Below are 15,830 nucleotides of genomic sequence, written 5' to 3' on the forward strand. Positions count from 1 at the left end.
TGTACCACTGTTCCCAGCAGACACAGAACAGTACACAGAATGCTATATAGTGTGGCTGAACGAGCGGTGTACCACTATTCCCAGCAGACACAGAACAGTACACAGAATGCTATATAGTGTGGCTGAACGAGCGGTGTACCACTATTCCCAGCAGACACAGAACAGTACACAGAATGCTATATAGTGTGGCTGAACGAGCGGTGTACTACTGTTCCCAGCAGACACAGAACAGTACACAGAATGCTATATAGTGTGGCTGAACGAGCGGTGTACTACTGTTCCCAGCAGACACAGAACAGTACACAGAATGCTATATAGTGTGGCTGAACGAGCGGTGTACTACTGTTCCCAGCAGACACAGAACAGTACACAGAATGCTATATAGTGTGGCTGAACGAGCGGTGTACTACTGTTCCCAGCAGACACAGAACAGTACACAGAATGCTATATAGTGTGGCTGAACGAGCGGTGTACTACTGTTCCCAGCAGACACAGAACAGTACACAGAATGCTATATAGTGTGGCTGAACGAGCGGTGTACTACTGTTCCCAGCAGACACAGAACAGTACACAGAATGCTATATAGTGTGGCTGAACGAGCAGTGTACCACTGTTCCCAGCAGACACAGAACAGTACACAGAATGCTATATAGTGTGGCTGAACGAGCGGTGTACTACTGTTCCCAGCAGACACAGAACAGTACACAGAATGCTATATAGTGTGGCTGAACGAGCGGTGTACTACTGTTCCCAGCAGACACAGAACAGTACACAGAATGCTATATAGTGTGGCTGAACGAGCGGTGTACTACTGTTCCCAGCAGACACAGAACAGTACACAGAATGCTATATAGTGTGGCTGAACGAGCGGTGTACCACTGTTCCCAGCAGACACAGAACAGTACACAGAATGCTATATAGTGTGGCTGAACGAGCGGTGTACTACTGTTCCCAGCAGTGACACACAATGACTGGGGGGGACCCTGGCTAGCGTGGCTGGAGCGCGAACTACCCTGCCTGCCTACCCAAAGCTAAACCCACAGACAAATGGCGGAGATATGACGTGGTTCGGGTATTTATTTACCCGAACCACGTGACAGTTCGGCCAATCAGAGCGCGTTCGGGTCCGAACCACGTGACCCGTTCGGCCAATCACAGCGCTAGCCGAACGTTCGGGGAACGTTCGGCCATGCGCTCTTAGTTCGGCCATATGGCCGAACGGTTTGGCCGAGCACCGTCAGGTGTTCGGCCGAACTCGAACATCACCCGAACAGGGTGATGTTCTGCAGAACCCGAACAGTGGCGAACACTGTTCGCCCAACACTATTCAGGACGTGGGCCAGACAGGGGATGTGGGTGAGGTTTCCCCGGTGGAAATGCATACATTTCTGAGCACCTACCAGGGGATGGACCCACTTTTGAAAGCGGCTCATAAAACGGTTGGTTATTTTCACCACTTGGCGGTGCCTCAGCGGCCCTGGAAGCCGTGCAGCTGGAGCTGAACCTTCACGGCACCGGCTCATTATTGATGTAGCAACACGTTGGAACTCCACCCTGGCCATGTTAGAGCATCTGGTTGAACAGAGGCAGGCTGTCAACCGACACCTGGTGAGAGCCACCGCGGATGCCACCGTGTCCCGGACATCATCCTCAATGCAGAGTGGGAAAAAATGCAGCTGGTGTGCTTGGTGCTGGCACCCTTCCTGGAGGCCACCAACATGGTCAGCCGGGACCGTACGTCGGTGTGTGAGTGGGTGACTATGGTGTGCATGCTGGACAAGGCCCTCAATACTCTGCTGGAAGTTGGAGATGCAGCCTTGATGCAGCAGAAGCAGCAGCAGCAACCTTCACAGTCCACCTCTGTGCGTCAGAAGGAGGAGGACTTGGAGTTGGAGGACTTGGAGGAGTTGGAGGTCCCTGACCTTGAAGATGAGGGGGCAAGTGCAGCTTCAGTGGTGCGGGGGTGGAGTATGCAGGGGGAGGCTCAGGAATAAGAGGAGGAGGACAGCACTGGGGGTGATGAAGAGTATGTTGCAGCAGAGATGGCAGCCCTCTTCCCTATGGCAGCACACATGCTGCAGTGCCTGCGCAGTGACCCGAGGGTCAAGCAGATGCGTGCTCGGGAGGACACATGGATCACCCTGATGCTGGACCCACGGCTGAAGGGGAAGCTGCATCAGTTCCTGCCTGCAGGAGGAGACCCTGTGCGCCGAATGAGGGACTTTTGGACCGAGCTGGCACAGTACACCCTGGAATTTCTTGCTTGCCCCCTTCCAGCGTGCTGTCCGGAAGGTGCTTCAGTGCGGCCGGTGGCGTGGTCACCGAGAAGCGCTCTCGTCTGGCCCCCCAGTCTGTGGACAGACTGACGTTTCTCAAAATAAACCAGGCTTGGGTGGTTGGTGAATTCCTGGCCCCTGTTGTTGGCAGGAGGGGAAATTAAGTGGCTGGAAATCTCTATGCCTTCCTTACCACCCTTTACCACCACAACCTCCAGGCTCCATCTTGAGTCATAAGCCTGGTTCAATTTTTTTTTTTACATCCGTGGTACCAACACACTAGGTGCCATGGTGAACTATGTAAACAAAACACAATTGCTGTGTAATTTTTTCTCTCCTAGGGCTTGATTCACTATGCGGTGCTAACCTACTTAGCACGTCTAAAGTCTTTAGACGTGCTAACTAGGGTGCTAAGTAGGTTAGCACCGGATTTCTCAATGAGATTGCACGCTAAGTACCGCGCGCAAAACTTTAATGGGCACTTCACACGGAGCGCCCTGCGCTCTGTGCAGTGCGCGCGTAAAGTTTTACACGCATAACGTTTTGCGCGTGAAAAGCTCGTTTAGATATGCTAAGGGGGTTTTCACAGGCGTGCTAACAGTTAGCACCGCTTTGTAAATCAAGCCCCTAATGTTTTACTGAGCCGTAATACCAACACACAAGTGCCATGGTGAAATATGTAAACACAATTGCTGTGTAATTTTTTTGGAGGTGTCTGTGCTGTCCGAGTTGTGGGGAGGCCCCAACTGCGGCAGTACGACTGCTTCCTGGAACTTCTCCTAATGTTTTACTGTGCCGTGGTACCAACACTACGTGCCATGGTGAATTATGTAAACACAATTGCTGTGCAATTTTTTTTGGAGGTGTCTGAGCTGAAAACTGTCACAAACTTGTGTGGTTGGACTTTGGACACAATGTGGGCTGCACGACCCCTGTCTGGAACCTACGCCTGATGGTAGTTTACAGCCATCATTTTTTTTTTGGGGGGGGGGGTTAACTCCCCACATAATAAATTAGTGTTTTTTTCACTTTAAAAAAACATGATGCTACATGCATCATTTACCTCAAAAAACGTTTTGGAAGCTAGTTATAGGCCACTTACAGTTTTTCTATCCAGATATCCGAATCCGCTCGGATAGCCCGGATAATGCGTTCGGATATCCTCATGTACGAGGCTATCAGAACGTTCGCACACAGAATTATCAGGTGAAGAGCTTGCAAAGACCTCAGAGGTTTACCACCATCATAGACAATTGTTATGATCTGGATTTCACATACACATCTTTATTCCTGCCTAATTTCTATCGCTATTACTCATTTTCTGTTAATGGGTCTACCAGTTCAGAAACAAGATGGAGGCTGGTGCCACCAATAAGTATTTATACTCTTTTTATTGCATTAGCAAGAAGTAAAAAGCTTTGCTGGGCTTTTAAATAATTTTTCAAAATGACCTTGTAGTTTTTGAGAAAATCAATTTTAAAAATACAAAGAAAAATGTTTTTTAAACTGTCCTTTTCCTGAGTTTAAAAACTATTTTTCGTTGCATTTTTAAAATCGATTTTCTCAAAAACTACAAGGTCTGTTTGAATAATCCTTTTTTCAACTTGTACCCACTATTCTCCTTAAAGGGAGTCCGAGCTCTGAATAAAAACGAAATTGCTACTCACCTGGGGCTTTCTGCAGCCCAGGGTAGGTCGGGAGGTCCCACGGCAGCGTCCTGGCTCTTCTCCCGGTGGCTCCCGGCGACACTGGGCCCAAGTTTCGGGCTCCTTCTTCCTCACATGTCACGGCTGTCGTCACCACGCCGACTGCCTCGCGTCATCATGTTGGCCGGCGTGACAGTACGGTGCATGCGCGCTTTAATCGCGCATGCGCCATACTATCACGCCGGCCGCCATGATGACACGAGGCGGCTGGCGTGGTGACGACAGATGTGAGGTTTCAAAAAGAAGGAGCCCGACACTCGGGCCCACTGTCGCCGGGAGCCGCCGGGGAGCCATTTCTGAGCAGGGCCTAGGAGAAGACCCAGGACGCCACCGTGGGACCTCCCGACCTACTCTGGGCTGCAGAAAGCCCCAGGTGAGTAGCAATTTCGTTTTTATTTAGAGCTCGGAGTCCCTTTAACATATGTAGCAATATTAGTAGCAAATGCAATAGCATGTATGGGGGCTGTGCTATTCACCGCCAAATGATAACCACACATAATTACGCATAAATTACAAGTACATTTATGCGTAATTACGAATGCTTAAACAAAGTCAATTGAATTAACAATTTGTAATTACGTATAGGCGTAATGCAAATATTTACGCAACGTTTAGCATAATCGTAATTAGCTGATTACGATCATCATTGTACAAGTGCAGATATCCTCCCACCACATCACTGGCCAGTTAAATTCTCTTCAAAGGTGTCTATCACTTACTTCTGTTCTAACAAGAAAAGGAAACTAGGGCTTACTATTAAAACACCAGTCCCGGTTCCAGTTGCAGTGACTGTAAAATCTCCGGTATTTTCTGTCTGTAACAAAAGAAAACATGGAAGTTTGTTTGTATGAACAAAGTGAAACGCTACCAGAAACCTTACAGCGTCTAAAGCTTTCTGTTATAATTTAAGTAGGCCTCAGTTACTTGGCCTGAGTTTTATGTAAGAGGCTTGTCCGCAGTGTATGCCTTTAAAATCAATAGAGGTTTTGTGATGCAGGCAGAGGCATCTCAGGGTCTGCGTGTAGCAGAGGATACACGCAGATACTGAGAACATGTTCCTAAAAGAAGGCCATCGGCCTACTCTGACCTCCACGTACACCACAGGAACAGTAAACATCGACCATATTTACTAAAAATCCACATTCCTGCATTTAGGTCAAATGCCTCATTGATTATTAATCAAGTAGGTGGGTATGATGACACCACGAGTGGGTCCACCAATAATCTGATCTAGGGGGTGGCGAAGATGATGTCATATTTAACTCTTTCCTAGTCGGTATTAAACCCGGAGTGAGCGATGGAGAGAGCATTCTGCTTCTTCCTCCCGCACTAGCTCGCAAGGCCGACTGGGACCTCTAAGCATGTTCTTCCTTTCTGTAATCTGATATAATGTATGATGTACATAGGTAGTTTAGTGTAACGTACTTAGGAAGAAGGTACCTGATTGACTTCAGCAGGGAGTCTAATCACGAGCTTGTAACGCAACATGAAGATTGGCATGGCTAGGATATGATGAATGTATCTATCTGTATTCCTGTTTCCTGAATAAATAACGTAAACATTGAAGAAGCCTGAGAAAGTCTATCTCCTGTTTGCGGTGTGGAGAGTCAAGTGATCTCACAGTCTGTGAGACGTAACTGTAAGAAGTTACTGGTGTCGAAGCAAGGTGATATAAGAACAGTTTATAACACTTTCTACAGATCTCACATGATCAACGTTCAATTCGACAGTAATTGGACTGAAGAGAAACATAACTCGAGGATTTTAGTTGTTTTTCTTCCAAAGTCTTACTACCTAATCCAACACAGATCTTCTAAACCCTTTGGGTCCATTCACACTGGCGTGGTGTGATGCGGCATTTTACCACAGCTTACTGCTAGGGCAATGAAAGTCTATGGGGGGAGTTCACATTGCCGGTAGAGATGTGGCGAACGGTTCCCGAACCGTTCGCCGGCGAACACATCTAAATCCATGGGCCTCTTACTACTTCCGGGTCGCAATGACCCGGAGTAGTACGCCTGCGCTGCCCGGCGGAGCGCGTCCTAGATCGCGCTCCTGTTGCCGGGCACTCTCTGGGCATGAGCGTGACGTCACTCATGACGTCACGCACATGCGCAGAGAGTGCCCGGCAACGGGAGCTCGATCTAGGACGCGCTCCTCCGGGCAGCGCAGGCGTACTACTCCGGGTCATTGCGACCCGGAAGTAGTAAGAGGCCCAGAGAGGTTCGCCAGGCGAACTGTTCGGCCCAACACTAATTGCCGGCAGTGCCGCGCACTGCGCCGGAAGTACCCTATCTAATGCGAGCTCATACCTATGTTACTGCTAGGGCTTTGAAAAGCGCTTTACACAAAATAGCAACGTGCAAGTAAGCGCTGGGAGGGGGGAAAAAATTGCACAAAAAAACAAAAATCGCTGGCATCAGCGATTTTGATTTTAGATGTGAACAAAGCCGAAGTGTGTTGCCCAATGCCCATGTGTTCTTCTAGTGTGCGAGTAAATGCTAAGTGCCTATGTGTGTGTTGCCTACATGTATGTGTGTGTTGTGTGCATTGGGAGAGGGAGGGAAAATGTTATTTTTTATGAGAAATCTTTTTACTGCTTTCAGTTTAATCCTTTAGCAATGGACTTGATTCACTAAGACAAATAGCATGCCTTATCCAAGTTAACACTCCTTATCAAAGTTAACATGCCTTATCAGAGTAGCATAGTGAGTGCTACAAACTTATGCCTGCTAATTGGCAATGACGAGAGCTCCACTTGTCCTGCCCTGAGCCCCTGCGGGTTGGTATGCTACTCTGATAAGGTGTGTTAACTTTGATAAGGCAAAGTCTTAGTGAATCGAGCTCATAGTATTTAGAGGGTTGCAAGTGCTCTAGGCCAATTTATTTTGGCCCATTTTTTAAAATTTCTTATTTGTTACATTTCCTTGCTCTACTAATAAGTACTGCTGTAATGAGTATGTATGGCCACTTGTCACTAGGGAGCAGTGTGAGAAAATAGCATAGGACTTCTGCTTTCAGTTTCTATATCCTCTACTAGCAGAGAGACATCAAAACATTCCAATAATTTACAACAGGGCGAGTTCTGCCAGCTGAGGTCAAAAGCAGTGCACTTTCTTAAACGAGATAATTCCTTTGAAGCTGCTAATGGGTTATTAAAACCATTTGCAGGAGCAGGCGAGTCTCAAGGTTAATTAATTACCTGCCCGTGTGCAATTCATCCCACTGGTGATGCTCCACCCCCCTCCTTGGCAATGCAGTTGCAACCATTTTTGCAAGTCTTCTGAAGCTCTTCAGCGACCCCCATTGCCGTTGCCTGTCCCAGCACAACAGCCACCAATTAGGCAGCGGCTTTCGAGCTGGGGGTGGGCCGTGGCAGTGGAGGTGGGGGTGGCCAGAGGTGGGGGTGGCCAGAGCTCTGGCAGACTTTTGAAAAAATAAATTGACCATGACTTACAGTGGATCAGGTAATGAATTAATTATTAATTCATTAATTATTATCCCTGAGAATTCCCCTCAATCCAGCATCAGTAAGACAGAGCCTGACATGACAGGTTCGGTCTTTTATACTGGAAGTTTTCTTCTTTAACAGTTTTGCTCGCAAATTTTAATCTTTTCACGTCAAAAATGATATTCTTGATTTTAAGAACGTTTTCACGAAAATACAAAGTATTTTCGCGTTTCGCGAAAATTCACGAAACACGAAAAAAAGTGTTATTTTAGTGCAAAACCACAAAAAAAAGAACATTTTTATTTTTAGTGCAAGGATGTGAAAAATAATTTATTTTAGCACAAAAATTTGTGAAAGATGCAAAACAAAAAAAATCACAAACTTATAACAAAATGATTTTCGATGGCATTTACGCACAAAAGTCAAATTTAACCTTATTTTCGTGAAAATTTATGCAAAAAGAATATCAGGTTTTTGCTCTTTACTGCTCTTTACCCTCCTTAGTGGTAACCCTGTGCTGGACACGGGGTAAGCCGCCGCAAAGGATTTCTCAGGCCCTGCTGGGCCGATTTGCATAATTTTTTTTATACACGCAGCTAGCACTTTGCTAGCTGCGTGTTACTTACGATCACCGCCGCTCCGCGCCGATTCACTGCTACCCGCCGCGTAAGATGGTGCCCCCCCTGAGACCCGTGCGCTGCCTGGCCAATCAGTGCCAGGCAGCGCTGAGGGGTGGATCAGGATTCCCTCTGACATCACGACGTCTGTGACGTCATCGCGCCCGTCTCCATGGCGACGGGGGAAGCCCTCGTGGCAAACCCGTTCAGAACGGGATTTCCAGATGGGCATACGCGCCGGCGGCGATCAGACTGTACGGGGGACGCCGCAGGGAGGGGGGAAGCATGTAGCTAGCACTAGGCTAGCTACATGCTAAAAAAAAAAGTTAAAAAAAACCCTTCCGCGCCCGCAAGGCCACAGGAATCATACCGCCAGGGAGGTTAAGGCAGGCATGGCGTAGTTACAACTCACCTTCCACATTCCCCGCAGCCCCTATATTCTTCCTGTCTCAAGTGTCTGTCGCATTGGTAACAGCGCCCTCTGTGATGACGTAATTGCATATTATCACAGGGAGCGCTGTTACCAATGCGACGGCCACTTGGGACAGGAAGGAGATAGAGGCTGCATGCACGCAGGGATTGTGGAAGGTGAATTGTAATTATGCTATGCCTGCTCTGCCCAGCCGCTGTGCCTATGCTGGATGCACCTATCTAACTTACACTCAGGGCACCCTCCTATCTAACCTATACTGGGGGAACCTACCTATCTAACATGTACTGGAGGCACCTACCTATTTAACCTATACTGGGGGCACCTACATATCTAACCTATACTTGGGACACCTACCTATCTAACCTATATTGGGGCAACTATACTGGCTACCTATATTGGAGGCACAAACCTACCTAACCTATACTGGGGGCAAGAATACGGGCTACCCTATACTGCAAGCACCTACCTAGCTAACCTATACTGGGGCAAGTATGCTTGGCTACCTATACAGGGGGGGGGGGCTATAGCTGGCTAACTATACTGGGGGCAACTAGACCTGGCTAACCTATCCAGCGGACACCTATACATGGCTCCACGGGGAGGGGGGTCCTCATGATTTTTACACCCTCATCCTCGGTGCAATTTAGCCTAGAAACCACCCTGAATATTATCATCGGTCCTACTATAAAACTTAAGATTTTCATGCAATATATCTTGAATATAAGGTGCAAGTTTCACCCCACACATGTGTTTAGTTCACCAGCTACAATAATAAACTGGAGTGATGAGAACATTTTGGGTTTGCAATGGCTGGACTGTGCAAATTTTCAGAAATGTTACCATCTTCTACTGGTGTCCCTGTGCTGTCCTTGTGCTCTTGTGAAAAGTTTGCGAAATGACTGTTTACTAGTCTTAAAGAGGACCTTCAGCTAGAGGTGTAGCGAACGGTTCGCCGGCGAACGGTTCCAGGTGAACTTCGGGGGTTCGCGTTCGCCTGCACCAGGCGAACTTTTGCGGAAGTTCGATTCGCCCCATAATGCACTATGAGGGTCAACTTTGACCCTCTGCATCACAGTCAGCAGGCATATTGTAGCCATTCAGGCTACACTAAGCCCTGGAGCCCCCCCCCCCTTATATAAGGCAGCCTCCAGCGGCCATTACAGTCATTCGTCTGCCTGCTATTAGACAGGCTAGGGAGAGCTGCTGCAGACTTGTTCTTCTAGGGACAGATTAGTTAGGTTCTTGGCTGCTTAGCTTGCTCCTGGCTGATTGTTATTGCTTTTATAGCACCCAGCAACAGCTCTTGTCAGAGTTCATCCTGTACTTTTTTTTTTTTTTTCTGTGTGTCAAACTGACACTTTTGTTGCATGCACAGAATTGCTAATTGATAGTGTGTGTGTGCCACTGCCAGCAGCCCAGCACATTCAGTGACTACCTGTGTGTGTGACAGGGAGCTGCACATTGTACTACCCAGTACTGCATATACCCCAGTACCTGTTGTGTATATTTAACCCACCTCATCACTGCATATACCTAGCTTTGTGTTGAGTGAACCCAGCTCACTGCATCTAAATACCTGTTGTGTTGAGTGAGAACCCACCTGGCCACCTCACTGCATCTAACTACCGGTTGTGTTGAGTGAGAACCCACCTCACTGCATCTTAAGTACCTTCACTGTTCAGTGAACCCAGCTCACTGCATCTAACTACCCAGTACCTGTTGTGTATACTTAACCCACCTCATCATTGCATATACCTAGCGTTGTGTTGAGTGAACTCAGCTCACTGCATCTAAATACCTGTTGTGTTGAGTGAGAACCCACCTGGCCACCTCACTGCATCTAACTACCGGTTGTGTTGAGTGAGAACCCACCTCACTGCATCTTAAGTACCTTCACTGTTCAGTGAACCCAGCTCACTGCATCTAACTACCCAGTACCTGTTGTGTATACTTAACCCACCTCATCACTGCATATACCTAGCGTTGTGTTGAGTGAACTCAGCTCACTGCATCTAAATACCTGTTGTGTTGAGTGAGAACCCACCTGGCCACCTCACTGCATCTAACTACCGGTTGTGTTGAGTGAGAACCCACCTCACTGCATCTTAAGTACCTTCACTGTTCAGTGAACCCAGCTCACTGCATCTAACTACCCAGTACCTGTTGTGTATACTTAACCCACCTCATCACTGCATATACCTAGCGTTGTGTTGAGTGAACCCAGCTCACTGCATCTAAATACCTGTTGTGTTGAGTGAGAACCCACCTGGCCACCTCACTGCATCTAACTACCAGTTGTGTTGAGTGAGAACTCACCTCACTGCATATAGCTAGCATCCTCCCGAGATGGACAAAATGGACAAACCAGGTAGAGGAAGAGGTAGAGGCAGGCCCAGAGGAAGGCCACCAGGCACTGGCAGGTCTGTGCGAGGTGGTGTTTCTCTGATTTCGTGCGGACCTGCCCCAAAATACAGTGCTCAGAAGAAGGCACGTGCCATCACTTCCCAAAATCGTGAGGAGGTGATTGAGTTTTTAACACAGAACACCTCATCTCCCGCAGCCACCAGCGCTACAACAAGCACCACATCCGCTGCATTTGACACTTCGCAGGAGTTATTTGGTGGTGGTGGTGAAATCACTGATTCCCAGCCACTACTGTCACAACAACAAGAAGGCGCAGGTACACCACCTCATACGTCTGAGTTAGGTGGCGATAGTATGGACGTAACGTGTGTGGATGGGGATGATGGTGGACCACCTGAAGTTGGTGCAATTGAGGAGGTGTCTGAGGAAAGCGCAGCTGGCCAGGAGGATTATGATGATGATTATACGGATACCACATATGTTCCCGGTAGAGGAGATGAGATGACCAGGGGGACAGTTCAGAGGAGGAGTCAGAGAGGAGTAGGAGGAGACGACTCCATGATAGAAGCAGAGGGAGCTCGTCCTCAGAAACAGCTGGGGGCAGTGACCGGCGCCATGTATCGCCAGCTATGGCCAGCCAGCACACATGCCCTTCAACGTCAGCTGCTGATGCCACCGTAGCGCCATCAGCCCAGGGGGGCTCAGCGGTTTGGAAATTTTTTCACGTGTGTGTCTCAGATCGGAGCAAAGCCATCTGTTGTCTCTGCCAGAAAAAATTGAGCCTTGGAAAGGCCAACTCTCACGTAGGGACAAGTGCCTTACGAAGGCACCTGGAGAGAAGGCACAAACAGCTATGGCAAGAACACCTGAGGAAAAGCAGCACCCCTCAAAAGACAAGCCACCCTCCTTCTCCTCTTCCTCCTTCAGGTGCATCGTCTTCATCCACTTTCTCCCTTGCACCTTCACAGCCACCCTCCTCCACACCACCTCTTCCCTTGAGCGGTTCCTTCTCCTCTGCCCACAGCAGTACCCAGCTGTCCGTAAAGGAAGTATTTGAGCGGAAGAAGCAAATGTCTGCCAGTCACCTTCTTGCCCGGCGTCTGACAGCTGGCGTGGCGGAACTATTAGCTCGCCAGCTATTACCATACAAGCTGGTGGGGTCGGAGGCTTTCCGTAAGTTTGTGGCCATTGGTACACCGCAGTGGAAGATACCAGGCCGCAATTATTTTTCACAAAAGGCCATACCCAAACTCTACCGTGCAGTTGAGAGGCAAGTGGTGTCATCTCTGGCACACAGCGTTGGGTCAAGGGTCCACCTGACCACGGATGCCTGGTCTGCCAAGCACGGGCAGGGCCACTACATTACATACACAGCCCATTGGGTCAACCTGGTGACCGATGGCAGCAAGCAGGGAGTACGTGGCTGCGCAGCAGACCGACTTGTCACACCTCCACGGCTTGCAGGCAGGCCTCCAGCCACCTCCTCTCCACCTGCTACCACTGCTTCCCTGTCGTCATCCTCCTCCTCCTCCTTGGCTGGTGCCACGAATGTCCTCTCCAGCTACACAGCCCCAGCACCCCAGGGCCTATGCTGCATGCCAGGTACGACGGTGTCACGCAGTGTTAGACATGTCTTGCCTGAAAGCGGAGAGTCACACTGGAGCAGCTCACCTGGCTGCTCTTAACAAACAGGTGGAGCAATGGCTGACCCCGCACAAGCTTGAGATCGGCAGCGTGGTGTGTGACAACGGCAGCAATCTGATTGCTGTGTTGAATTTGGGAAAGCTGACACACATACCCTGCATGGCACATGTGCTGAATCTGGTCGTGCAAAGATTTGTGTCCAAGTACCCAGGCTTAGAGGACGTCCTGAAGCAGGCCAGGAAGTTGTGTGGGCATTTCAGGCGCTCTTACAAGGCCATGGCATGCTTTGCGGAGATTCAGCGTAGAAACAACTTGCTGGTGAGATGCCTGATTTGTGATAGCCCGACTCGCTGGAATTCCACCCTGCTGATGTTCTCTCGCCTGCTAGACCAGGAGAAAGCCATCACCCACTACCTGTATCATTACAGTACAAGGACACAATCTGGGAGGATGGGGATGTTGTGGCCCAACAACTGGACACTGATGTGAAATGCATGCAGGGTCATGGAGCCCTTTGAGGAGGTGACCAAACTGGTGAGTCGCGATGAGGGCACCATCAGCGACTTGATCCCCCACGCCTACTTCCTGGAGCGTGCTGTGCGTAGAGTGGTGGATACAGCTGTGGAGGAGAGTGAACAAGAAGAGTTACGGCAGCAGGAGTCGTGGGAGCCATTTACACACGAACCCGATGTTCCCACAACACCTGCGGCAGCACAGAGGGGGGAGGAGGAGGAGGAGGAGGAAGAAGAGGAGTCGTGGGGGGAAGGAGAGGAGTCAGACTCTGATGATGGTGATGATGAGGAAGGTGTTTCTGTGGAGGAGGAAGAGGCAGCGGAAGAAGAACAACCGTGGCAGCCGTCACAGGGGGCTTCTGCTGCTCCTCGTTCCCCTGGTATTGTTCGTGGCTGGGGGGAGGAAGAGGAGTTGTGTCCCGTCACTGAGGAAGAGCAAGAGGAGATGGAGAGTACGTCTGCATCCAGCTTTGTGCAGATGTCCTCTTTCATGTTGTCCAGCCTGTTGAGGGACCCCCGTATCAAAAAACTCAAGATGAATGACCTGTACTGGGTGGCCATGCTACTAGACCCTCGGTACAGGCACAAAGTGGCGGACCTCTTAGCAACTCAACAAAAGGCGGAAAGGATGCAGCACTTGCAGAACAAGCTGTCGATAATGCTTTACAATACATTTATTATTGACCTGTGGCCAGAGCTGTCCCAATTTGCCATACAACTTCTCTTTTGCCCTGCCGCAAGCGTCCTGTCAGAAAGGACCTTCAGTGCAGCTGGAGGCATAGTTACTGAGAAGAGAAGTCGCCTAAGTCACGACAGTGTTCAGTACCTGACCTTTATCAAGATGAATGAGGAATGGATCCCGGAGGGCTACTGCATGACCGAAGACTAAGTCAGTCCCCACACACAGCATCTCTGCCTGCAGGCCGCTTGACTGCCTTCTCCGCCACCACCAACAGGGTCCAGGACTCTAGGCGGATTCCTGAATTTTTAAGGCCGCTGCTAGCAGCGGCCGCTACACTAATTTTTCTGGTGCGTGTACATGCCTGCCTAATTTTTCTGGCTGCACTGCGGGCGGCTGCAACAACAAAACTAAAGGCATGAAGGCATCACCCTTCATGATCATTACCTTGCCGCGGTGAAGGGGCTTGCGCATCACAATGAAGCAATGACCACCGGCTATATGAGTGTCTCGGGTGGGGGGGTGGCACACAAAAGATAATAAGGTCGTTGCTTCATTGTGGTCAGACCAAATTTGATCAGCTGGACAGTCACTGTTGTTCTATCATTGAGCTACCACAGCCCGGCGACCATATGGGCTTGAAAAACGCCACGGCCTACACTCTGGCCACGGTGCACACCAGTCCAGTATGGCCGTCACTACGCAAACAGCTGTTTGCGCTGCGATACACAGTGAGTTTGGTGTGTCAGTGTGTAGCAGAACTCTAATTACACTCCCTGATTGATGTATACCCTTTGCAAGACGTTTTAAAGCACTTTAGGCCTGCAATTTAGCATTCAATGTGATTTCTGCCCTTAAAATGCTGCTTTGCGTCAAATCCAGATTTTTCCCCGGGACTTTGGGCATGTATCCCACTCCGCCATGCCCCCCTACAGGTGTTAGACCCCTTGAAACATCTTTTCCATCACTTTTGTGGCCAGCATAATTTTTTCTATTTTTGAAAGTTCGCATCCCCATTGAAGTCTATTGCGGTTCGCAAACTTTTCCGCGAACCGAACCTTCCACGGAAGTTCGCGAACCCGGTTCGCGAACCGAAAATCGGAGGTTCGCGACATCTCTACCTTCAGCCTAAACAAACATACTGCCATTAAGTTACATTAGTTATGTTAACTAAAATAGATAGGTAATATAATCTCTTACCCACCCTGTTTTTTAAAACCAGGCAAATGTTTGTGATTTCATGGGGGCAGGCATCTTTTTGGTTGAAAGGAGGTGACAGGGAGCATGAGACACAGTTCCAACTGTCCTGTGTCCTGATCACCCCTCCTAGTTGCTAGGTAACGAGATCAGCAACATAGGAAATCCCATCATACTTTGCACAGCATCAGGGGAAAAATGCCTGGGCAGTTTTCTTTGATGGAACGAAACAAAGTTCTGATGCTGTGAAACTGTTTAAAAACACCAAGCCTTTTAGTGCTGCTTAATACATTTTTAGTCTGGAGGCTCACTTTAACCACTTAAGGACCACAGTCTTTTCGCCCCTTAAGGACCAGAGCCTTTTTCTCCATTCAGACCACTGCAGCTTTCACGGTTTATTGCTCGGTCATACAACCTACCACCTAAAGGAATTTTACCTCCTTTTCTTGTCACTAATACAGCTTTCTTTTGCTGCTATTTGATTGCTGCTGCGAGTTTTAGTTTTTATTATATTCATCAAAAAAGACATGAATTTTGGCAAAAAAATTACTTTTTTAACTTGCTGTGCTGACATTTTTCAAATAAAGTAAAATTTCTTATACATTTGAGCGCGAAAGTTATTCTGCTACATGTCTTTGATAAAAAAAAAACCATTCAGTGTATATTTATTGGATTGGGTAAAAGTTATAGCGTTTACAAACTATGGTGCCAAAAGTGAATTTTCCCATTTTCAAGCATCTCTGACTTTTCTGCGCACCTGTCAGGTTTCATGAGGGGCTAAAATTCCAGGATAGTACAAATACCCCCCAAATGACCCCATTTTGGAAAGAAGACATCCCAAAGTATTCAGTGAGAGGCATGGTGAGTTCATAGAAGATTTTATTTTTTGTCACAAGTTAGCGGAAAATGACACTTTCTGACAAAAAAAAGAAAAAAAAAAGTTTCCATTTC

At 48.4% G+C, this 15,830-nt stretch overlaps 1 protein-coding gene across 1 annotated transcript in view; it reads right to left on the bottom strand.

Moving 5' to 3' along the window:
- The window catches only part of LOC137562609 (A.superbus venom factor 1-like), a 554,872-nt gene that overhangs the window by 70,544 nt on the left and 468,498 nt on the right, over window positions 1–15,830 (bottom strand). Inside the window, exon 31 of the mRNA XM_068274112.1 lies at window positions 4,737–4,796. Within this exon, the coding sequence (XP_068130213.1) occupies window positions 4,737–4,796 (60 nt within the window). The remainder of the gene's footprint in view (window positions 1–4,736; window positions 4,797–15,830) is intronic.

This window comes from Hyperolius riggenbachi, chromosome 3 (genome assembly GCF_040937935.1).
Source record: "Hyperolius riggenbachi isolate aHypRig1 chromosome 3, aHypRig1.pri, whole genome shotgun sequence".
In the NCBI taxonomy this organism is placed as follows: domain Eukaryota; kingdom Metazoa; phylum Chordata; class Amphibia; order Anura; family Hyperoliidae; genus Hyperolius; species Hyperolius riggenbachi.